The sequence below is a fragment of the Pteronotus mesoamericanus genome, unplaced genomic scaffold, assembly GCF_021234165.1.
Source record: "Pteronotus mesoamericanus isolate MK-2021 breed Mesoamerican mustached bat unplaced genomic scaffold, CSHL_Meso_final contig_56, whole genome shotgun sequence".
Classification (NCBI taxonomy): domain Eukaryota; kingdom Metazoa; phylum Chordata; class Mammalia; order Chiroptera; family Mormoopidae; genus Pteronotus; species Pteronotus mesoamericanus.
The window spans coordinates 17869858-17896477 of NW_026555201.1; the positions used below are offsets into that span (position 1 = coordinate 17869858).

General features: G+C 36.0%; 1 protein-coding gene across 2 annotated transcripts in view; it reads left to right on the plus strand.

Annotated features, from left to right (window-relative positions):
- NAV3 (neuron navigator 3) overlaps positions 1-26620 on the plus strand; it is a 324575-nt gene that overhangs the window by 221162 nt on the left and 76793 nt on the right. For both annotated transcript variants that reach the window (XM_054580143.1, XM_054580145.1), the window contains exons 13-17: positions 16335-16467; positions 17140-17410; positions 18333-19047; positions 21018-21506; positions 26267-26308. In XM_054580143.1, coding sequence (XP_054436118.1) covers positions 16335-16467; positions 17140-17410; positions 18333-19047; positions 21018-21506; positions 26267-26308 — 1650 coding nt within the window. The remainder of the gene's footprint in view (positions 1-16334; positions 16468-17139; positions 17411-18332; positions 19048-21017; positions 21507-26266; positions 26309-26620) is intronic.

The window sequence follows — 26620 nt, forward strand, 5'->3', positions numbered from 1 at the left end:
GTGACCCCTCTCTGCTTGCTTCTCTGTGTCCCTGACCCCACTTTGCCTGTTTTCTAACCACTAGCTCATCTACTAAGTATTGCCTTTTTTGAATCCTCACTTCCTATTGGGTGAGACACAAGATGAAACAGGTTAGATATCATAGTCCAGCATTTGCAACAAAAATCTATGGACTGAATTCTTCTTCTTGAAGGGAACAGAAACCAAGTAGAAGGTGGTAAGCGAGATCTGAAGCAGAGACCAGAGTGTGGGAAGCAAGGCAGTAGCCTGAGCACAGCTGGCAACGGTTCAGACCGGGTGACAGTGTAGGCGGAACAGCGAGGAGACGGCCTGGGAAATCTTAGGGAGCTAAGACGTGGCTGCGGCGTGTCCTCACCTTACCCTTGCCTTGCAGGTTTAATCCCTTCCCTGTTAAGACAAGTCAAGAGTCATTCCTGCATTTTGTTTTTCTTCTTTTCTATATCCACGCATACAATGCAAGGCGACAGAAGCTGGCTGTTTGCGATAGGAAATATAAATGGCCATTTTGAAAGTGTGCCTGACAGGATCCACTGCAAGTTTTCATTGTTACTGCTGCCATCTGTTCTGCAGGCTGGGGTGTGGGTTTCCTGGCAAACATCTCTAATTCTGCACTATCTCTCATGCCCTTCTAGAGACAGTCACTCGCAGAAGTGGCTTTTGTAAGAAACGTTCTTTCCCAAGGCAATGTTCCAAATGTTTTAAAATGAAAGAATCCAGGGTGTTTTAATACAACATATTTTTTATATCCTCGAGCAAAAATATTTCTTCATTGTTAATAATATTTTTCTTTTTTAAAAAGATTTTATTTATTCATTTTTAGAGAGAAGGGAAGGACATGAGAAAGAGAGGGAGAAAAACATCAATGTGTGGTTGCCTCTCAGGCATCCCCCACTGGGGACCTGGCCCACAACCCAGGCCTGTGCTCCGACTGGGAATCAAACAAGCGACCCTTCAGTTCGCAGGCGGGCGCTCAATCCACTGAGCTACACTAGCCAGGGCATAATATTTTTCTCTTAAAAATAAAAATATTTTACTGAATTCTTGTTACTTTAACATATACTATTTCAAGCAAGATAACAGAATAGATTTCTGTTTTCAACATTGTTTGCAGTTAGGTTATCTAAGTGTTGAGCGTTATCTAAGCTTTTTATGTCTACATAATGTTTCTCTTTTCACCCAACCTTGAAATTATACTTTTATTTGGGTACTTTTATTCTTCTGAAAGACATAGATAATGTCAAAAATATTTCAAGTGATAAAGGTGGGTTCTGAGAGGGGGGATAAGTTGAGAATTACTTGTGCTTGCTTTTTATTAAGTAAAATGTTTATAACTAAATGTTCAGATATCAAAAAATAATCTTGAATTCTCAAAAGTAAGAATTACATACTTTGTATATTAAAGTAAAAGTTGTGTCGCTCTATCTTCCTGATTTCTACATTATTATCAGTATCTGCCATAGTGATACCATTCAATAAATATTTCATGCACTAATTAGTGAATTGCTTGGTAATACTTTTTTAAAGTAATAGCTAATTTCTATAATTTTGAGAATTTTTTTGTTGCTAAGGGTTTTATTTATAACAAGAGGAAAATAATAAAAATAAAATAAGCTTCAGTTGGAACCAAGTTTCTTCTTTTGCTTTTTCTTTTGAAACAATTAATTACACAACAATCTTGTTTTATTACAAGATGAACCCAGGGCAGAACAGGGAGGGAAGGTCCAGGTAGTTGAGAGGACAAGCACCAAAAGCTTTCTTCAGATCGCGGGAAGCCCTGGTCAGCCCTCCAACCGAATCATTTTTAAAAGAAACCGTGAGCACAGCTATGTGAAGTTATCTCCTCCTGGCTGGGCCAGTCAGGAGAAGGGAGGAGAAGGGAGAGGGAGGCAGAGGGGAGAGGGAGAGAGGATAAGAGGTCAAGGAGGAGAGTGAGGGGGGAGAATTTTGAGATTTTTAAAAGGCTTGAATTCTTAATCAAATATATATTTTAAGTTGTAGTTTTCCTTTTAAAAAACCCTCTAAACATTACTATAATGTTTAGGACAGCATGATGTAAATATTATATAGGTCAGTGGAACAAATTTGATAATCATTTAAAAATAATACTAATCATTATGAAAATACTAATACTAGCGCTAGTATATATCATATTCTAAGACTTGATAAATGGACCATTATAATAAATAAAAAGGAATCATTAGAAAGACGTGGTCTCTAAGAAATTCAGTAGCTGTTTGAAAAAAAGTTTCCGACTTTACTATAACAATGGACTATAAGAAAAGGAATAGAAACAAAAATCAAATTATATAAAATTTCCTGGCAGAAGAAAAGATCAAAGATTGATAGAATTGGTTAAAACATTTTTAAATTTTATACATAAAAATATCATGAATAAAAAATAAAAGTAAATAGAGAAAATATTTGAAACAGTTTGAATATGTAAATATCTAACACAGATAAGTTATTTAAACTCAATTATAAAATATACAAAGGACAGAGGCAATTTATATAGATATAAAAATAGCTAATATAGAAAATTTAATTTCACTTATAGTTTGATAAATGTAAACTAAAACTACAATGAGCAATGTAATATTACAATGTATTACAACAATGTATTACAATGTATACAATGTAATATTACATTGCAAACTTTCTGATTTGCTGAAGGGAAACATAGGGCCTGAAAGCATCCAGGGTTTTGTATGATAGGCACTCTCACATGGCTGGCAGGAGTATTAAATGATGTGCTTCTTAATTGTTATGCAGCATCTGCAGCCTGTCCAATGTTTATATCCTATGAATCACTATTCTCTTTCTAGGAATTAACCCTAAGAAAATAAACATAAATGTCACCTAAATAATTATATATAAATGTATTCCTTGCAGTATTAGTTACAATAGTAAGAAAATTGTAAATATTTTACTTCTCCAAAACCAGAAATGGTTAAATATATAATAGTCATATGGCATAATTAGGTCAAAGACATTTTTTAAAGACTTCATTTATTTATTTTTAGAGAGAAGGAAAGGGAGGGGGAAGGAGAGGGAGAAAAACATTGATGTGAGAGAGAAACATCAATCGATAGCCTCGTATATGTGCCCCCACCCAGGGACCCATCCTGCACCCTAGGCATGTGTCCTGACTGGGAATCGAACCAGCGACCTTGCTCTTCATGGCATGATACCCAACCAACTAAGCCACACCAGTTAGGGAATGTAAAAGAAATTTTAAGGATAATAAATCATTATAATGTAATATAAAGAATGAATAATGTACAAATATTTCAATCGCCAGTATCTCAACCAAGTAAATTTGCATATGTATGTAGAACACATCCAGAAAATGACTGGACAGAAATTATCAATGGCGGCAACTTCTAATAGGATTGCAGATGACTTACTTTGCTTCTTTTCTGTTTCTAGACTGCCTAGTTTTCAACAATGAGCATGCATTAGTTTTTAAATTAATGTAAGCTATGAAGGATATCAAATGGACCTTAATGAATCTTTGAGATGACTTTCGTGTGTCGTATGTTATATTCTCAGCTTATCACTAATAGAAAACTTTCAAAGAAACTAGTACATATTTCAACCATATAACAGCATCATGAAAAAGAACATTGGAATAAACTAGCAAACTGGCAAGCATTGTATCGGCAAAATAATTTCTTTTTAACTTTTTGCTGTTTTTTTTAAAGATGATTTATTTATTATTACAGAGAGGGGTAGGGAGTGAAAAAGAGAGGGAAAGAAATAGTGATGTGTGAGAGATCACATTGATTGGTTGCCTCTCACACACCCCCCAACTAGGACCTAGCCCTCAATCCCCCTGACAGGGAATCAAACCGGCGACATTTCAGTTCATAGGCCGGCGCTCAGTCCACTGAGCCACACCAGCCAGGGTTCATCAGAAAAATTTTTAATATGGTTATTCTATCATTTGTGATTTTAGTCTATATAATATTAAAAACAAAAATGGATGTTTTTCATCTGCCTCAGATATCATTAAAACATAAAAATCTGCCTAAATTTATTTCAAGCTAGCATTACTTATCACTCTTAAGCAGAGCTTTCTTTTATAAAGAACAGGAGCTTTTTCTTTTTTATCTTACTCTATCTGATACAAAAATAGAATAACTGTACATCTTTATTTGTTTTCTAAAGGAAATAAAAGGGAATGAAAAGGTCAGTTCATAGAGCTTATTGATTGTTCTTCTAACCCAAAACCTGCCATATATTAATAGTAGTCTCTGTAAGTATTTCATGTATAAGGATATTGCATTCTATATACACTAAAAACAATGAAATGAGAAGACTTTAACCTTATATTTGCATGAATTACCAGTTTATGAAGTTATACACTTAAACTATGATATAATAAACTCATGTAGGCTTTTCTTGATATATAAAAATAATGGTATGAACTGCAAATAGAACATGGAATTAAAATTTTGTTTTTAGTTCTGCTGATGGAGTCTTTTAAAACCCCATTTATGCCATTATTGCCAATGGAAAATATCTGAAGTCTTTTTTCTCATTTACCACATTCCAACTAAAAGAAAAACTTCTGATTTCTATACACTCTACTAACTGAATGCTCCTGACACCAAACATTTGGGATTTTCTCCACCCCTACCCATTCTCCAACAATGCCAACTATGTGCTCCACAATGTAATGCAACTCAATTCTGACACTTTCTGCCTGGTGGTAGCATCAGAGCCCACAAGCTAAGGGCCTATAAAATTGCCCCCACTTTAGATGCCAGTGGCCAGTGGCCAGTCCTGGCTTTCTGTACTTCTGACTGATCAGCTGTAAATTGGGGGTTTTCACAACCCCATCCACAGGTTTAGTAATTTGCTAGAATGGCTCTCAAAGCTCATGGAAACATTTACTTATATTTATTTCCTGGTTTATTATAAAGGATATGACAAAGGATACTGGTGAACAGACATTAAGGAGTACATAACACAAGGCCCAGGAAATGGGCACAGGGCTTCCGAGCCCGCTCTGGGCACACCATTCTCCTGGAAACTCCACCTGCTCACCTGGAAGCTCTCCAAGCACCAAATTTATAGACTTTCATGGAGGCTTGATATCTTGTTAACTCCACCTTCAGCCCCTCCTCCCTTCAGAGGATACAGGTGTGGGACAAATCAATAAATGATCTAGTCTTACATTGTCACAAACAAAGGCTTAAATCTGCAATGCATTCACTCGTTCCAATACTTAAATATACAAATGATTATGAATTGTGATTTTCAAAAAAATTAATGGGCTACCCAGGAGCCAATCGAGAGTAGCTTTATTAGAACAAAAGACACTGTTATCACCCAGGAAATTCCAAGGGATTTAGGAGCTCCGTGTTAAGAACTACACTCAAAGACCTAGCACCCCATCACTCAAGAAATTACAAAAGTTTTAGGAACTCTGTGTCAGGAACCCTGGGCAGAGATCAAATATATATTTCTTATTAAGTCATACCAACCAAGAGAAAATCATGCCATTTCTACCTCCAAATATATCTTGAAACTGCCATTTGATTTACTTGTAGCCTCCTCATCAAAACCTAAAGATGCTGCAACTACCTCTTCGTTGAGTTTCCCATTTCCACTCTTCCTTACCTCAAATGTGTTCATAATACTAAAATAGAGTTTGTAAAATGTGTATCTGCTTATGCCATTTCATTACTTTAAAGTATTCGCTGAATTTCTAGTGTACTTCTAAGGCACTTTAATTTCTCAACATTGCCTATTACACTCTCCAAGGCCTGCCTTGGCTTCCTATTCTGTCTCAGAATTTACACTGTCCCCTTGCCTCCTGACCAATCCACTAGTCTCTTGGCCTTTGTTGCTTTCAGGTCTTTACACTTGCTATCTCCCCTCCCTTTTCTGCTTTCTTTTTGACCCCTTTAACGAAGGGCTATTCTTCACTTTTCAGTTGTCTACTTAATGCCTATTTAAAATTACCCCCCCTCAAAGACGGAGTTTTTGATTCACACAAACGTAGTAGGCTCCTCTCATTACTTTTACTCTTAGTTCATCTCATTGATTTGTAATTTACTTAGTTAATCCACGAACACTAAGAACTCGTCAAGGGCCGGATGTTGACTTGTCACTGAGACTGTGAGAGAGAAGCCCCTCTCCTTGCCCTCAACCACAATCCTGTGGCCTAAACAGCTTTGAACACAGACAAACTACAGAACATGGAAGAACACTAGTAACTAGTAAACACAGACATGGAAGAATTAAAGTTTTCTTGGAAATCGTGGAAGGATTCATAGAGGAAATGATGTTTCAATTAGATTCCAGAGCAGTTATTCCAGCTCCACTAGATTGCAGTTAATGAGCTGGGGCGAGGTGAAACGCCTTTCAAGGTAGAAGGAAGTCACTCTGTTTAACTGCAATAAAAACCACATATATTTTGTAAGTTGAAATAAATATTTTAATACAATATTATTTTTAGCATATTGAGGTTTTTATATTCTTAGTTTCTTCCAATTCAAAAGTCTTTTTTAATACTTTTTTTTGGTAATAGATTTTTTTTTTCCTCAGGAAAATGCTAAATAAGTTTTTGTTGAAATACACTAAATTGCTTTCTATCAATGACCCTGAATTTATACCTAATTTACACTTCAGCAGCTGCAGTGCTCAAACTTGACAAGTTGTATATTGCATTTGCTGATTAAAAAAAGGTATGAAGTAATTTTGTGCTCATTAGTTTTTAGGAAAAAATCATTAATTTAATACATTGTTACCAAAGCATAAAGCCTAAACAGCTGATTCACAACATTATTTTTATTACAAAAGTCATTGTGTCTAAATAATATTTTAAAAGATATAAGTATCTTCTCCTGTTTATTATTTAAATTGTTATAAATAATGGAAATGGTAAGGTAAACAAAGCTATCCTGGAATGTGATAGGATTTTTTTGAGTTGATACTTTAATTTTGTTATGCAAATGTTATCTTCCCTTTGAAACAAGAAGCATATTCAGAAGTTATTACAAAATGATCTCATGGATAAGTAAGGTCACATAATTTTTCTATTTATGAAATAATTATTGTTTGTCTTAAGACATATTTAGTAAAATTCTTAGAACCTATGTTTTATTTATATATTACTATGTTTACCAATTTTTACGTTGGAAGAGAACAGATTATTTTTCTCAGTATGTCTCTCTCATGAGAATTTTGACATTGGCCTGCCTATGAAATGTTTGGAGTTTTCAATCCCCTTTTTTTCTAGCCTCTAGATTTTTCTCTTTTTCTGCTTACCTCACTTATACCTTTAAAAAATACCCGTTTTATAATAGACACTGTGGAATAAATTAAAACCCCCACACTCGTGGAAGGGTCTGACACTACCTAAATACACTTAGCGTTAACATCCTGTATGTTTGTTGACTGTCCAAAGGTCTCAAGCAGTTACATTATTTACCATTATCTACATTATTTTCCAATAGCATACTTGATTCCAGAATTTACATTTAAATCATATACTTAAAGCGTTCAATTTACTTAATATTTTTAAAACTTCTTGTATTCTTGCTGTTTCTCAAAAGTGGAACCAAAGATCTATGACCTTTAATTTAAAATTTAAAGTGAGACTGTGGTGAGGGAAAGATTGAGTTCAAGACCTGACCAAAAAATCAAAGTGATGCCAAGAGGATGTAAGTGGGGGCAGCACCCAGGGATCTAAAGCAGGGTACAGTAATCGCCCCCTGGTGGGTGACATAGAGTCTAACTAGGTGGTCACTGTCAGCATTAAAAATTGAGAGCGTGTGTTAAGGATCATAATGAATAAGGGAATGAGACACGCCAGAGGAAGAATTTATGCTGTCGGGCCCCTCTTGGCATTCTTGAGGAACTTGTTCCATAGCGTTCCAACAGCACTGGCCCAAGAACACTCAGATATGGACAAATATTATAATATCCATAGTTACATTTTTAAATAACCATACAATATATAGTCAAAGCATTCAAAAAGATACACAAGCGTTGTTTATATGGCTATTTCTTATTTTAACTTTTAATAAAACAAGCAAACAAAAAAGTATATTGTTAAAAGGTTAGGACTAAGAAGTTTGTTTTTGTTTTTAAATAGAAATCGGGAATAATGGCTGAAATATAAGAAGTAGTTATTTATTGAAAGAAAATCTCTGTGTTTCACATGTACATGTGTAAGGAGGACAGTTGATCTGGCAATATGAACTACCAAGAGCATGATTAATACCTGCTATATGAAGAGCTACTACATCAAAAAATAGAAGGATGTTGAAAAATTTCCTACAAATAAGACTAGCACTTTCCTCTGGAATTAGTTTTAAATATGCAAAATTATTTCAACAATTATTTAAGTAATATTTCTGGATCCCTCAAAAAAAGACCTTAAATATATGACATTTGTTTTGGGGCAGATATGCTTCTAAGTGTAAATACAGAGGTGAGCACTGTCAGACAAATAAAACTGATCTCTGGCCCTATTGAGTGATTGAACATTAAGAATATAAACAGTAAAAGGTATGCCTTTTCTTACTATGCTTCTCAGAATAGTTAGTAATCTATCCGAACAATAATTTGCCAACAAGTTGGTTGACTTTTTTTACTTTAAATATAGTATTTTTTAAAAATTTTCTATAGATCTGAGGTTTGATATACATATCAAGTCATGTAGTAGCCACTACAAATCTTCAACACTCCCAACCCCTAGCAATTATTGATCTGTCCCATGTATTTATAATTTTGCCTTTTCTAAGTTGTCACATAAATGGAATATATGTGAATGCTCTTAACAGATTTATTTATAGTATTTCAGAATGGGACACAACACATTATGTCAGTGCAAGCTATGTGGAGAACATATGCAGATTTGTAATTTATTGAGCTGTCCTAGATTATTGAGAAAAATTTAGCAGAAAGATATGTCTATAAATTGGAGGAGAAAAAGAGTTGCCCTTCCATAAAGCATATAGTCAAGAATTCTTAGCATATCTTAATGCAGTTAAAAATGAAAGGATGGAAAAACTATATTGATGATATGAGACCTACTACTCAGAGCTAATTATGTGAGTAAATTATCTTTTTTTTTCAGTTAAAACCTATGTTCCATGAAGCTTTTTAAACTTAATTAAATGTGCCATAATAAATATGATTAATTGCATCCTAGCTAGGCAGAATTCTGGTATCTGAAAAATCAAAGATGAATGTCAAAATCACAGAACTTCAAGATTAGGAAAATAATATTGTCATCAATAAAAATTGTTCCTATAAGGTTACTTACTGAAGCAATATGTAGAACAAAATTTTCTCAAAATCTACATTTATTAGATACATTTACTGGATAGAAACAACATTTTCAAAATAAAACTTTCATTCACTTAACAAACACCTACTAATACCATGTTCTGTGCTAAGATTATAATTAGTAAAACACAGTCCCTGATTTTAGATAATTTAGATTATGATCAATAAGATTGAAAAGCACACACAAAAATGGCTATAACAGGTGATATATGCTAGGACACAGTGATTAACATAGACTTTATCTGATCATTCCACAACATCCTCACCATGAAGAAATTCTGTAACTCGTAAAAAAAAGTTCTGGTAGCTCTGTACTGCCATACATTTAACATTCACCTCTATTACAACACTTACCATTTTATATTATAATCATAGGTTTAAAATTTTGTCCTCCACAGTAAACACTGAGTTCTTCAAGAAGGGTTATAGTTTATTCATCATTTAATGAATAAAAATATATACTTACTAAGAGCTTTTATGGAAGGAGGGACAAGCAAGGGCAGCCAATGTGCTGAGTAACAGGGTTGGCTATGTTACCGGTAGCCGAGGTGGACTTTCAAGGATTAGAGACAACTTGACTAAGAATGGAGCTAAGCAAGAGAAGAAAGGTAATAACACTAATGTTTTATGATGGAAGAATTGGCAATTAATTTAAATAACTGAGAGGGAAAAGAATTTTAAAGAAAAATTGTGTAATCTAAGTAGAGTGAATTTGAGATGTTGACAGGACATCCTTGAGAAACTGTTCAGTAGGAGGCTGGAAATATCAATCTTGTAGTCAGGAAAGAAATCTGGCTTGGAGATGTGAGTTTGAGTGGCATGATCGTGGAAGTGATAGTGAAGTTGTGGAAGACTAGGGAATTTCCAAGGAAGAATGTCTAACGTAAATTAAGATTAAGTTCTGAATGTTGAGGAATTCAAAGGAATCCCAAAGAAGAAGAAAAAGTAAAGGATTCTGAGGACTCCCATGAAGTTTGCAAAGAGCCTCTATCGGATCTTTACTGATAAATTTCAAGAGGAAAAGGGGAGAGAATACAGGAAGCAGGTGAGCATACTAACCAAGCTTTGGGACGTAATTCCTGCATTCAAGTTTCACCTCTGTCATGGGATCTTAAGCAGGCCATTTAACCTATCTGAACCCGCTTTTCTTGCAATGCTGGTTTCATGGATTTGTCTGAGGATTGGATAATACTAGAGGAGTAGGACACATAGTCAGCATGCAGTTTATAGATGTCCTTTCCCTTTGTGAAATCAATTTCAGTGAAGCATTAGGAGGAAGATCTTAGAATCCAGAGAAAAATGAGAGAAATAACATTATGCCTTTGCAATTTGAAGAAAATTACTTTTGGATAGAACAAAATTTCTAAATAACCCTGCGAAATCCCGAGATCAGGTAACTTGAACCTATGTGCATTCAGTCATTTTAGTTTTTATATGTAATAAAACATGTAATACTATAATTAGTCATTATAATTAGTTGGCTTTCTTGTCATTCCAAGATAAAAATGGAGAAAACATATATTTAATTAATATAAAGTCAGGACAGATATGGAAGACTACTAGAGTGGCAAAAACAAGAATGTAGCACTGGTTAGAGTACTATTTTAACAATCTTTTTCTTCCAGTATCTTTGGACCCTGGATCATTTGGTAAAAACTTTAGTGGAATAAAATGTACAAGAAGACTTAAAAATAGCTAATAGAAAGTATCTATAAATGTAAATGAAAATTAGGAATTAGTAGATTTTAGAGAACTGAAAGTATAGAAGACAGTGGTCAAAAAGTGAAATTGTAGAATTTGAGATCTTAGAGGTAAAGCAGTTTGAGAAGGAGGGAAAATGTAAGGTATTATAAAATTGTTCATGTAAGTCATTCATTTGCTTCACACACAATCTTATAAGAGGAAAATCAGAATAGTAAGTTTAAGTGAACATACCAGCTATGCACTTCTATTAATATCGTTTATATCATTTTAACCCAAAAGTATTGTATTCACTTGAGACTTGAAATGGTTTTAAAGCAGTACATAAGTAGTTGTTAGCATTCCAATAAGAATTGTTGCATTGAAAGATCTGGACCAAGGGGAAAAAGATGGCAGAGGAGTGAATGGGAGTCACGCTGACCTCCTCCCAAGACCAAGCTGGAATTGTGACTATATAGTGGAGAAATCACCTGGAAAACAATGGAATGATAGAGGGAGAGGAGCCTTGGACCGTGGACAAGCCCAAGCGGGTGGGGGATCCTGCCTGGCCAGGGAGCGCGCTCAAGGAGCCAGCGTGAGAATGCAGAGCGATCCACAGAAATCGTGGATCCCTGGTCGAAGGAGTCACAGAGCTGCCCAAAGCAGGAGTCAGACACAGAGAGTAGATTCCTAGAAGGCTCAAACAAAAGACCCAAGGTCATATAGAGTCAACAACTGATATCACGGGAGGCAGACACAGAAAGAAAAGTAAAGAAAAATAAATAAATAAATAAATAAATAAATAAAAAGACCTGCCTACTACCATAGAAGTTTAATCCACAAAGTCAGGAAATCTAGACGGATCAAATGAAGCAGAAGCAAAAATAAATAAATAAAAATAATATACTCTCAAAAAAATGGGAAGAAAAAGAAGTTCCCCCCAAATGAGTGGACAAGGGGAATACCCACAGAGAGAGCTAAATGAAATAGAGGCAAGGGAACTATCAGATATTGAATGCAAAAGAATGGCTCTAAGGAAGCTCAATGAGCTCAGCCAGCTCAAAGGTAACTATGAGAAGCTGCAAAGAAACTATCAGGATCTTACAGCAAATTATATCAACCTGGAAAAGGACATAGAAACTGTCAAGAAGACACAAGAGGATATGAAAAATACCATTTCTGAATTGAAGAACACAGTAGAAGGAATCAAAAGCCGACTAGATGAAGCCGAGGATCGCATCAGTGAGATGGAAGATAAGGTAGAAAAAAGCTCCCAGAAAGAACAAGAAATGGAAAAAAGACTCAAAAAGAATGAAGAGGCATTTAGGGAAATGCAGGACAACCTGAAACTCAATAATATCCGTATAATAGGGATACCAGAAGGAGAAGAAGAGGAACAAGGGATAGAGAACCTCTTTGAAAATGTAATGATGGAAAATTTCGCCACTTTGAGGAGAGAAAAGGTCTCATGGATCCAGGGGGCACAGAGGACCCCACTCAAGAGGGACCCAAGTTGGCCCACTCTAAGACACATCATCATTAAAATGGCAAATGTCAAAGACAAAGAGAGAATTCTCAAGGCAGCAAGGAAGAAGGAGAAAGTAACTTACAAAGGGGCCCCGATATAGCTAGGAGCTGACTTCTCAACAGAAACACTACAAGCCAGAAGGGAATGGCAACAAATATTCCAAGTCATGAAAAGCAAGAGCCTACAACCAAGGCTGCTCTACCCAGCAAGGCTCTCAATTAAAATAGAAGGGGAAATACGGAGTTTCCCAGACAAGGGAAGACTAAAAGAATACATCCCTACCTCTATTTAGGGCAACTTAAATGCCCATCAGTAGATGATTGGATCAAAAAATCATGGTACATTTACACAATGGAATACTACACAGCAGAAAGAAAAAAAGAACAACTAAACTTCACGACAGCATGGATGGAACTAGAGAGCATTATGCTAAGCAAAATAATCCAGGGGGCAAAAGACAAATACCATATGATCTCACCTATAAGCAGAACCTAACCAACAATGCAAAGATGCAAGGAAAATAAGACCAGCAACACTGAAAGGAAAAGAAATCAACAGAGACAAGAGGGAAGGAGGGAGGGGGGGCGGGGGAAACGGAAGGGAAGGGGAAAGTCAAGGAACATATAACAAGGACTCATGGACCAAGCCAAAGTGGGGAAAGATTGAAGGAGGGAGAGGGGGGAAGGGGCAAGGGAAAGTGGTTGGGGGAAGGCAGAAAAAAGTTATAAAAAAAAAAGAATTGTTGCATTTATCTTTGTAGTAATTGATGCTAGGGTTTATGTTCATAGAAGGTATTATTAGAAATATTTCTCCTTGCCAGAGAAATAGTCACTTTAAAAATACTTATTAGGAATTTTATCTTTGTGTTTAGTTTTATTATTTGAATGGAGAATATATTGTGTGCTAAGTATTCCTTTAAAATTCACTTTATATAAGAGAGAGATAGTACCTACATAATTGCTTTTCTCTTAATCTCAGTAAAACGTAAGACTTTCATTCAGCACTAAGGTGTTAATCCCTAACACCCTAAATTAGCCCATTCCCCTAAATAGTATAAATTCAAAGAAAAATTATACATACTCTCTGCTTAGAAAAATCACAGGCTAATGGTCCATTTAGACCTGTTTTTATCAATGTATTAAACAATGGGCTAAATCCAGCCCTGTTTAGTAGTATTGTGTAGTAGTATTTAGTAGTAGTAGTAGTAGTAGTAGTATAGTGTTGTGGCAGCGCAGAGGAGATGTAACCAGTCCATCCCGACAGCAGAGAGTGAAGGAGGCTTCCTAGAAGATGTGTTATAAATATTGGTGAGTCAGACAGGCAGAGGTGTAGCTAGAGCAGAAGCAGAGGTTGGAAATAACATCGTGCTGATGGAAACTGAATGTAGTTCTAAGTCAAAGTTCAGAAAGTGAGGCAGGGCATGTAAAATGTTGACACTGAAGAAGTGGGCTAGAGCCACGTAATGGAAAGGCATAATTTTGTTTTAAGGAGCCTGAAATTTCCTTTAAACTAGGAGTCATTAAAATGTGTATATTTATATTTGTATAATTTATATGTATGCCCTACTGTGAGAAGATAGTATATGTATCATACACCATACACATGTAAAGAAGGAATAATAGTTTTTGAATTATGAATGTGTTAACTGAGGTTCTTATTTGCAAACTTTGGCTAATTTAAGGAATGATGGGATATTAGAAGGCTCATTTTCAGTGTGATTAGAGAACCAAGGTCTTTGCAGGCTCTTAACAGCAATAGCCACAGGGCATCGCTACTTCCTCCACTGGGCACTTCTGACTCTCGGCCAGATATCTGCCACTGCTGATAGAGAAGAATTGAGTGACTCTGCTACTGTGTTTTCCAGAAGATTGTTTTTCTCATTTGTGACTCTGTGGGTACATATGCTAGACAAGCCCTTTGATACATACCATATGCATCTATCAGGCAAAGTGGAAATGTGAATTTTTTAACAGTCTGCCTTGGGAAGGTAAGACTCATAGAGTGGGAAATGATTGAAATTAGATGTAGGGCATGTATTCTAAAGATTTGAGTAGCTACAAATGACAGATATTTGTGACAGTGATACAAAATACCCCTTTGCTCTCATGAAAAATACAATTATTGATAATCTGATTTATAAATGCCTTTGGTAATCATGATACTTTATGCTGTCAGTATCTAATACACACCCAGGGAGGGATCACACTAACAATATTTGCTATAAATTCAAATTTCAAATTTTCTTCTTGATAATTACTTTTCTAGTTAGTTTTGTATGTGATCTCAGCATATCAGTATTATTTTGAATTTATATGATTCCTAAAGTACACATACCAGAGTAAGAAAAGTATCTGTTCACCATTCTTTGTGGTTTGCTTGTTCTTTCATTATGGATATATATTCTCTTCAACATGTAGATTATTTGCAGGAGATCTTATAAGCCACTTACCCATTTTGGTGAGACTGGCTTTTGTCTCCATCTAACATTTGTAGCCAGTATGCATTAATCTATTTAACAGAGCACAGGTAAGCAGCACTACATCGCAGTAGACTGAGAACCATCCGGTCAATGAGAGAAATATGGTCTCCCCCTTTACACGCTAGAGCCCCATTCTCCTTTGGGTGACCCTGCTCAATCCTCTGTGACTTCCGCATCATATGACACATTGACTGAGAGTGTCCATGCTAGTTTATACATTAATATTAATATAGCCTATTTTGTTTATTCTTCTGTGGATTAAAACCAAATATGTTCAGAATTTTTTTTATACCTCAATGGGTTTCCCATATTCCCTGAGGGGCCAGTACATTCCAGTTGAGAATCTACTGCTCTGGTAAAGAGATCTCTTTGACGAGTGTTAAAGAGGGGAGTGACATGGCCAGATGTGAGTTTTTGATCATTGACACAACATTATTTTTTTAAGATTTTATTTGTTTATTTTTAAAGAAAGGGAGAGGAGGGAGAGGAACAGCAATGTGTGAGAGAAACATCGATCAGTTGCCTATTGCATACCCGCAACCAGGGCCGTGGCCCACAGCCCAGGCATGTACCCTGACCGGGAATCAAACCGGCTACCTTTTGCTTTGCGGAATGATGTCCAACCATCTGAGCCACACTGGCCAGAGCTGACCATTGACCCAACTTTAGCTGGTGAGGTTGTATTAAGAAAGACCAAAGGCAAGAAAACCAGATTGTACAGGCCCGAAGTTGTGAGGTATGGCAGGAGAGAAGGGGAAGCTATGGTAGAGTGAATCTCAATGTTCAAGATTTGGTGAATGACTGCAAATAGTTACTAAGGTAGATCAAAGAATGAAGGATGAGCTTATGGTTTCTGACTAAAGCACAGTTTTGTTTTCTTTATTTTTAGAACAAAGGGTAAATTCTTAGATGCCAGTTACTGTTTCAAGGAAAAAAGTCATCAGTAATGTTATTCTTCCCTGATACCAATAATATTTGTATCAGTGTTTCCATTCAGTCTATAAATATTCCTTTGGAATCTGGATCTGCTCTAGACACTGGTTCTTCGCAAATATTAGATAAGGTTATTCTTAGGTCTGCATTCAATTCTTATTAATATTATTTCCCAAAAATGGAAAGTGAATGATTTTTCATCATAAGATTAAAAGAAAGGCGGGGGCGAGGTGGGCTGGATGGAGGAGGGCAAAGGGGAAAAATTGGGACAACTGTAACAGAATAACAAAAAAAAAAAAAGATTGTCTTCTGAAAATATGATAATGGTTACATGAAAATGAGGACTTGCTTCATGGTGTTCACTGCTGCCACCTGCCTTGCCTTTAGCTGGGATGACAGCAGCTCGGTGAGTAGCGGTCTCAGCGACACCCTGGATAACATCAGCACTGACGACCTGAACACCACGTCCTCGGTCAGCTCTTACTCCAACGTCACTCTCCCTTCCAGGAAGAACACTCAGGTGAGAATCGCCGGCTTTCTTTTTTCCAGTGCTTCTGCCAGATTTTACCCCAAAGTATTTTACATTAGAATTAAATATAGCCTAATCTCTTAATCTGAAATGATTGCATAAATGAAGCAGCTTGTGTGTGTGTATCTATATATATTTTTTTCCTACTGATTAAAATCTAACCCAGAAAGACTTATGCTGCCCTATCTCTCTATATAATGTGGATATATTTGTTTAAAATATGTCTTAATAGTCTAATTTTGAATAATTCTTGATTAATTTCTTGATTAATTTTATATTTATCTCTGAAATAAATTACTGGATCTCTTGAGGATGGTAAATTAAGAATAGACATTAGATAATTAAATTTTTATCTTTTCTTACTTTTCCATGTTAGATTTGACATAGAAAAATTCCTTCCTCTCTAGAGTGCTTAATTGGAGTTTTCTGCACATATATTTAGCCTGACATTCTCTGATACGAACAAGTGAGAATTATGTGGCTAAAATTAATGAAACTTACATGAAGGCATAGAAAAATAGAGAGAAATTTTTGGAATTCTTTTGAAATATAAATCAGTGCTTTTTTTTTTCTTTACCAGTTAGCTGAAAATACATTCCAGTACCTTATTCACACTTAATAGATTTTTCTGCACAAAGTTTTTCTGTAATATTTTCTTCATAGCTGAAGACAGATTCAGAGAAACGTTCTACCCCCGATGAGACGTGGGATGGCACGGAGGAGCTGAAGAAAACAGAAGAGGACTTTGACAGCCATGGGGATGGTGGTGGCAAGTGGAAGGGTGTTTCCCCGGGGCTTCCCGAAGACCCTGAGAAGGCGGGGCAGAAGGCCTCCTTGTGTGTCTCACAGACAGGTTCCTGGAGGAGAGGCATGTCTGCCCAGGGAGGAGCCCCATCTAGGCAGAAAGCTGGAACCAGCGCCCTCAAGACCCCTGGTAGGCTTGTCCGTTGGCAGCTGTTATGCAAATGTGTTTTAACTGATCATTTCCACTTGATCTTTGTTCTTTTTAAAAATAGCTTTCCTTTTTTATTAAATCATCTCATTCTTCACATAGTTAAATTCTTTTTTAGGGTAAATTTCACATACTTTACCATATAAATCCACATGACTGGAACAGTCTAAGCATTCTCTAGAACACACTGTCATAATTTGGGGCTATTGAGTATCTTTATTTTGCTACAGTCATTTCTCATCATATGGAAGTAAAATAAGGCGATTAAATAAAAAAAATTCTTTCATTCTGCCTTATGAAAGTTTGGAATATTTATGTTAGGTATGCCACAAAGTTTCGATATCAACACTGAGAGACAAGATCAATCACATTAATCTAATGGTTTAGAGTGATGCAGATTTGAAACATCATTTGTGAATTAGACTTTGTGAAAGGATTCTTGCAAATTGTACCATCCTTTTTTTTCCTTAAGACTCTCTCCCTACTTTTAAAATGGTGCCTAATTTTAAATAGTATCACACAAAATACTGATATAACAGGGTACTTGAAAGGTAATCATCTCACAGATATTCAAATGAATTATTTTTCTAGTACTTAGCTCAATAAGATTGTTATCCTTATAAAGGAAGAGTTGCAAGATATAAAGCAATAATAAATAGCAAAATTATGTGTTCAGTTATTTCCTTGATCTCTCACCACATTTTCTCGAACAGCCACATTTTTGCACCTTTTTACCTGGTATATTAGATCTAAATCTAATATAGACATTTAGATCTTAAAAGGTAAATATTTAGGAACTGAAGTAATATAAAGAGGTGTTCACCTTTGACACACTCTCTAAATAACCATTATTATGAAATCAAAATATGCAGGTAAATAAATGTTTATATTTCTCATTAATTAGGGAAAACTGATGATACCAAAGCTTCTGAGAAAGGGAAAACCCCCCTGAAAGGATCTTCTCTGCAGAGGTCTCCTTCAGATGCAGGAAAAAGCAGCGGCGACGAGGGGAAAAAGCCCCCCTCGGGCATTGGGAGATCAACTGCCACTGGGTCTTTTGGATTTAAGAAACCAAGCGGAGTCGGGTCATCTACCATGATCACAAGCAGTGGGGCGACCATCACCAGTGGATCGGCCACGCTGGGTAAAATTCCCAAATCCGCTGCCATTGGCGGGAAGTCAAACGCCGGGAGAAAAACCAGTCTGGACGGTTCACAGAATCAGGATGACGTCGTGCTGCACGTGAGTTCAAAGACCTCCCTGCAATACCGCAGCTTGCCCCGCCCCTCCAAGTCCAGCACCAGTGGCATTCCCGGCCGAGGCGGCCACAGGTCCAGCACCAGCAGCATCGATTCCAACGTCAGCAGCAAGTCAGCTGGCGCCACCACCACCACCTCGAAACTGCGGGAGCCCACGAAGATTGGGTCAGGGCGCTCGAGTCCTGTCACTGTCAACCAAACAGACAAGGAAAAGGAAAAAGTAGCAGTCTCAGATTCAGAGAGTGTTTCTTTGTCAGGTTCCCCCAAATCCAGCCCCACTTCTGCCAGTGCGTGCGGAACACAAGGGCTCAGGCAGCCGGGATCCAAGTACCCTGACATTGCCTCCCCTACATTTCGAAGGTAAGGCTGCCAGAAATGATGCTGGGAAAATACAAAATGCTGTATCTTAAGATACACAAACGCACACATTCTGAGACACATATATCTTAGATTCTTTTACTCGGTTTCTGAGTACAATGAGTTTTAAGAAGCTGATCATATAAACAGCTGGCAAAAAAAAAAAAAAGTGGTGCTCATTTTGAGAAATGCTCAAACTTTCCAATTTCACTGTTATCGTAATATTAGCAACACAAACAGCATTTATAAGAGACTTAAATGCAGATAGCAATACCTAGGGGTAGTGAAAAGATAAAGTAATAACTTATAAACTTCCATAGATCTTCATCTCTTTTTTCCACAATTAAAAATAAAGCAAAACAAAACAGATTTTTATGACTATGGTTATTTATTTCCAATGTTTATTATCTTGCTGGCTCTTAATGAGTCGATGATCATGAAGGTAGATGAAGGTGTGTTCCTTGTAACAGATGATGTTGGAACATTTATATACTACCGGATCTTGACCTATCAATGAAAACCAAGTTACGGTATGATTGACAAAATTTGGAAACATGCAGATGTTGGGTGTAGGGTAACAACTAAGGAGTGGGCTAGCATTTCTAACTCTTCATCAGCTTTCTTTGACATGAGTCTGGTGAGCAGAATGGCTTGGTTTCTGTGCTGGGAGTGTCTTTGTGGCTGAGTATGTGGAGATCTGCTCCGGGATAGCACAGTTAAATGCCAATATGTTCTAAGTGACAGGAAAATACATACAGTTAAAGATTTGGGACAGATAATTAAACCTCTGTAAGTCTGTTTCCTTATCTGTGAAATGATAGAGTATGATTTATAGTCTATGACACGTTAAATACTTCAATGTTTATTTTTATTATACTGACTAAACCAAGAAACTTGATACCTGGGGGAAAAGGGTCTTAAAACATTTACATTCAATCATCTGGGATACATGATTGTTTGAAAAACCTAGAGTGTATATTCCTTAGTAGAAATATTAATCCTGAAGAACTGGTATTTTGAAGTGTTGATTGTCTTTGGAAAGAGTAAACTATGGCTTGTAGTGAGAGTAAATATTTCTGTCGCTTAAGTGGAAGTCAATAGTGCCCTCCAGTGGCCCATTACCTATGAAACAATTTCTCATATTCGTCATAAAATATTTCACTATAGGAAATACGGATTTCATTGCAACCTAACTAGTAATCATTATGCCATTACTTCATATCACTTTATTTCCATATTTACATAAATTTGATGATATCATCTCCATTTACAAAACTAAAATGTTTTCTGAACTAAGCTCCAACATCTAACTTAGCACCAATTATCTTTCAAATCACTAACAAAAATATGCATTTAAATAGCACTGGCAACTGACGTAAAGCCCTTTGGCCTTTCTTGGGGAAAATGAAGACAAACTGATGTGTTGCCAGCAGTGTCCCCTACTGTTTCCACCCAGCCACCCTCTGACAGTCACTCCGGCCACCAGATGTGCAACGTAGCCTCCCAAACCTTGCCTTAAGCATTCCTTTTAGATTTTGGATAAAATGTTAAAAATGGAAAAAAAAATGTTTCTTATGTACCGAATGCGTAGAAGTTGTTTCATTATAATGGTTCTATAAATAGGTAACAGCAAATACAGTCAAACTAGCACTATTTAATTTTTGTGAAAGATTTTCACAGTCACTTAAACTGTGAAAGCCAGGGATTTTCATGTTTGGTTTATTTTGGTTTTGTCCACTTTCCCCAACCTCCTGGGTAGCAGCCCAGCATTGACTTACCCTACCGGTGATATAAGAGATCTTTAGCAGTAGATTAAAACGTTCAAGCTTATAAAGTTCATTAACACAGAGACAGGAGGCACTTGGTTGCTGGGAACACCAAAGCACGCTTGGCTCTGTGTACTGAACCCTAAATATTACGTGTGGATATCAGTTTCTTGGAACAACTGAAGTTGTTATTTGTTTTTCTTTTAGGTTGTTTGGTGCCAAGGCAGGTGGCAAATCTGCCTCTGCACCTAATACTGAGGGCGCGAAATGCTCCTCAGTAATGCCCAGTCCTAGCACCACATTAGCGCGCCAAGGCAGTCTGGAGTCACCGTCGTCTGGTACGGGCAGCATGGGCAGTGCTGGCGGGCTAAGTGGCGGCAGCAGCCCTCTCTTCAATAAACCCTCAGACCTAACTACAGATGTTATAAGCTTAAGTCACTCGTTGGCATCCAGCCCAGCATCGGTTCACTCTTTCACGTCAGGTGGTCTCGTGTGGGCTGCCAATCTGAGCAGTTCCTCTGCCGGCAGCAAGGACACTCCAAGTTACCAGTCCATGACTAGCCTCCATACAAGCTCTGAGTCCATTGACCTCCCCCTCAGCCATCATGGCTCCCTGTCTGGACTGACCACAGGCACCCATGAGGTGCAGAGCCTGCTCATGAGAACGGGTAGTGTGAGATCTACTCTCTCAGAAAGGTGAGCTTTCCTGGAGGCATTGATGGAGCCCTCACTCCCTCCTCCCTCACGGTGCCTACCCCCTCCCTCATTAAATCCCCTCGATTTCAGTGGGAGTGCCACTTTGCAAAGGGACATAAAATTGATACCACTGGGCGTGTCATTTGCTCTTATTACCAAGTTTGCACAAGAAGAAAATCTTTCAGCACAGGCTAATTGGATAATTAAGTTTCTCAATATGAATGCATACACATATATACCCAATAGGCGATTTGAATAAAATTCAAAGCATGCATTTATGTATTAAATGATGTCTTCTCAAGCCATTTTAATGATTTGGCTAAAGCTCTGGGACAACACAGCTCTTTATGATTATTTAATCATTTTTAAAGAACAAATTTAAATCGACTCTACCATTACACTCTGAGCAATATGTTAAATTTGCTCTATTAGCACTTCTATGGAAAAATAGCAAATGAACCGCTGGGGCATCCTAGTTGAATTGGAAAAAAATCACTTGTCAGATATGAATTCTTAAAGAAAATTATAATAACACCAGTGACATTTTTAATAGGCCCTTTGAAAATATATCTCATTACAAGCTGTTTCCCATTGGTTTAATGAGATATGGATTTTTTTAAATTTAAATGAAAAATATAGTGAGGCATTCCTTACCTAATATACTTACCAGAAAACATCACTGTTGACTGAAATGCCTCTAGATTCTGTCTCCCACAAAATTCCTCTCAGATATTTTGGTACTGACTTTGCCCCCAGAGAAATATCTTAAAATTGCCCCCTTTTTCCTAATGAACTTAATTCTCTTTGTTTCTTGGCATCCCTAACACTCTCATAGAAAAGGTCTTGGGCACATATCTTAATTGTGTTATTTGTGAACGCACTGCTAGCCACTGAGAAATGCCTGATACCTTTCCTTACACTTTTGTTCAGTCTAGTGTTGATACTGACACATCACCTCTTTTCCAGACTTCCAGCCTTACTTGCAGAATGAGTTTTTAAAACATCAACTAAGCCCTTATCCAGACGCTCATCACAACGCTATACGAGTTGTCCCTTCATGGGAGGTTTCCCGCTGCTCTTCCCTGTTTTTCTTGCCTTTGTGAAACGCAAAGCCCAGAGCAAAACATTGCTTCCATCCCACTTACTTCCCACTCCCTTAACAATGGTGCTGGGCAGCCATGCAAATGAGACTGCCCCTTGATGTAAGAATTTTTAAGCTAGTTGTAACATTGATGCTTGATACTGTTTATGGTGGACTGCTAATTACAAAATACATTTTTCCTCATAAACAGAAAACTGCTCCAGGAAACACAAGACGAACAGCCAAGTGACATTTTCCCTGTTTTTGTCACTTTGGACAGCTTATATAAATACCAGGTGCATACACAAAAACACTGGTATAAGTACTGTTGCATTTAATTTTTGATCTAAAAAGGCTTCCTGCAGCATCTTAAAATTTCAGCACTTTTTATGTAAATGGGTATCCTCATATGTCATTTTTGAAACTTTTAACAAATACCTCAAATTATATTGAAAATATATTAACAACCTATAGTTTAAATGAATGTATCCTAGATTGTGTACTGATATGTGAGGATTCCAAAAAACAATTTTATAACCAAACCAAGCACATTGCAAATAAGTTTTTTTAATTGACCAAACCTACTTAGTATTAGTATTAGTAAAAAATACTAATTTTTTAAAAACTTTATTTATTTATTTTTAGAGAGAGGGGAAGGGAGGGAGAAAGAGAGGGAGAGAAACATCGATGTGAAGAGAAACATTGACTGGTTGCCTCTCCAGGGACCCTGACCGGGGACAGAGCCCGCAACCCTGAAATGTGCCCTGACTGGGAATCCAATGGGGGACCTTTCACTTTGTGAGACAATGCCCCACTAACTGAACCACATGGGTCAGGACATACTGATTAATTTTTAATCATAAACACGACTGCAGCAAATTGACCATTTAGCCATTGACCTATTTGATTGGTATCCAGGCATTAAAAACTCAAATAATTAAGAAACTATTTGTAACCAGGTAACCCTCAGAATCAAACCAGATAATAAATTGTTAATTTTATAGATATAACATGAATACAGTATTAATATTTTACTTTGATCTATATTTTAGCAGATGCCAATATACATTTTCACTATACAAAATATACTGGCAAATATGCATTTACTTATTCTCTTTAAGCAAATCTTTAACTGTTCAATCTTTGAAATAGACCAGTTTTATAAATGAGAGTCTTCTAATATTAAAAACAGCCAGATAAATAATATTTTAAAAATAAACTTTAAACTAATTTTGAATAAGTGAATGTCTTGCCCTTGATTCTTAGTAAAATATATTTATGAATATTAAACTGTGAAAAGTAAAATACTTTCATAGGTATAGTATATAAATATTAATTAGTTCCTCCCAGTAATTTACTGATTTGAAATAATTTTTGATATAATAAATAGTACTTTTTCTTTCTAAGGAACAAAATTTAGAACACTTTATTCTAATCCTTTACAGTACATTCATAAAAGTTTATGATGTATTGAAGAGCAAATTAGGTCCTATCAGAGATCCTGGTTTAATTATGAGTAAGCAGTCAGTAGAATATTGAGAATGCTAAGGAAGCCAACGTGCCACCCTTGAAACAAAGATGTGATAAAATGTAAATATATAAGACAAAGTATTTAGAGACATGTGAAATGGTAAATGTATAAGACAAAGTATTTAGAGAGATGTAATAGAGATATATGTAAACTCATGACGTCACCTGTTTACAGTTTCAGAATACTTCATTGATGTTCATATTCTAGTACTATTAAATCCGTTTTTATAAAGATTTTAGTATTTGTTTAAAGTCTTCTTTACTGTCTTTAAGAGAAGATAAAATACCATAAAATAATAAATAAGCAAACAAACCATCAATAAAATAAGCTCCTTAATAATTTTCCTTGTAGCTCCTCTAGGTCATGGGTGGCCCTTGCACCATAACCAGTTCACATTTTTTTTGTTTGTTTTGTTTTATGTGACCTGACCAAACTGAAAAATAATTTAACGTAGTAACCAACTTCAGAAAGTTCTGACTTGTCCTTCAATGTCGGATCTGAAAACACTGCCGTCACTATCCCGCACAGCATCTATTGGCTTCAGGCAGACAGTGACTGTCCATTTCAGACTATTGGCTAAAATCTCCGCTCATTTCCACAGACTGCCTGGCACTGCGGAACATGAGTTTGTGATGCTTCGGGGTTTGTGGAAAGTATCTGTGTTATAAAATCATTAATATTTTGATTCAAAGAGGTATTTCTACTTAAAGTTTTAACTTCCATTGGTAAATTTAAAATATTTTTTCTGATTTTTCTTTCATTAAGTTCTCTACACCATATAAACATATAATTTTATACAATTAATAACACTGACAAAACAATGCCTATATTCAGTGTTCCTCCACAATGTTAAATTTTAATAAAGTTGCACACATGAAAGAGATAATCTTTAAAAGGGCCTATGAACATATTAATGCTTTAATACAAGGTGGTTCATATTTAGAGTTTCCTCATATTTGTTCAGTGTGATTGCTTTTTGTTTGTTTGTTTATCCACACTACTAAAAAAAATTTCTATAATCAACATAGATATTAGCACTGGCCTCTATATATAATATAGTAATTATCTTATGTGAACCTTCCCATAAGAAAAAAATAAAAGTTTTATAATGCCTTTGGATGTTTTCTATTGCAGTGCTAAATAATGGAGTACACACAGAAGAAAACATTTTAGCTTTGACTTTGAGTGATTAAATTTCAAGTCAGTGTGAATTAAATTTCATTCATGTTGTATCATCCCCATTAAGCACATATTTTGTGTATTTAATTTTGATCATTTGATGGAAGAGAGCTATAATTCTAAAAATTTAAATTAATTGTATTACTTGGTTTTCTACATGCCAGACATTATAACAGAAAACTCAAGACTTGTCCCACTCAGTTGTTGAAACCCTCTTCTTCTATTTTTAGAGAGGCCATTTCTCATTTTCTCTAGACACATTCTTTCATCCCTTTCTATACCCAAGTGAGAATTTTTCTGAGAATTCTTTAAAATAGAGAGTGATAAAACTTACAGCTTTTTAAATACCTAATTTATATTTTCCATAAATTGTCATAGTTTAACTTCATTCAAATGTGTAAATAAATGATGGCAGACACATTATGTTTCAAGCAGATATTTATTATATATTATTTTTTCTCTTATAATGGGAATTACAAGAGAAAATGGGAATAAATCTGCCTTCATTTTTATAAAAAAATAATTTGAAGACAAAAATAAATGTTAAATGGTGTTTATATCTTCTCTACCTATTGGAACATCTCAATTTAACTTACATAGAACATATCTATCACATTTCTACCTTTTGATTCTCTTGCATAGCAGAAATCTAGTGTGTTGCATGGGGAGGGGAAAAATTACAAACTATTAGGTAAAGAGAATAGAGAGAGGAATTATTCTAACATATGACTTAATCTATCTTCTAATAATCCTGTCACTAAATTATAATTAATTAGAACTGGGTTAGAAAGGAGTTCACATGTGTTTACCCCATAGATACCTGGTTGTTCTTTCCCCAAGAGTTAAGCATTAAATATGTGTTACAAAAAGTTATTTTGTGTAGTTCAAACAAAGAACCATTTTTGTTGCATGTGTAATTTGGAAGTTTTGTTTACATTATGTCCTTAGGGATTTTCTTTGTTTTAACAGCATACAACTTGACAGAAATACACTACCCAGAAAGGGACTAAGGTATATATTTCTCTCAGCACAATTGCTGCCTCTTTCTCTGTTGTTACTTAAACTTTGTGTGCTGTCCTTCTTACTCTCTGTTTGTTTGCAATGAAGCACCTGATGTTGAGGATGAAATCACTTAAAGTCTTTTCTCAGGCCTAAGGAGTAGATAAGGTAGCCCTTGGGCAGAGATGCTCTTAGAGGACAAGGCCCAAATTACATCCAATGTAAATATCATTTATGGGGGAAGCAACTTTTGGGAGAAAGCAGAACTCACTTATGAAAATTAAAATAAAATTAACTTCCTTAATTTTTGATCTTGGAGGCATA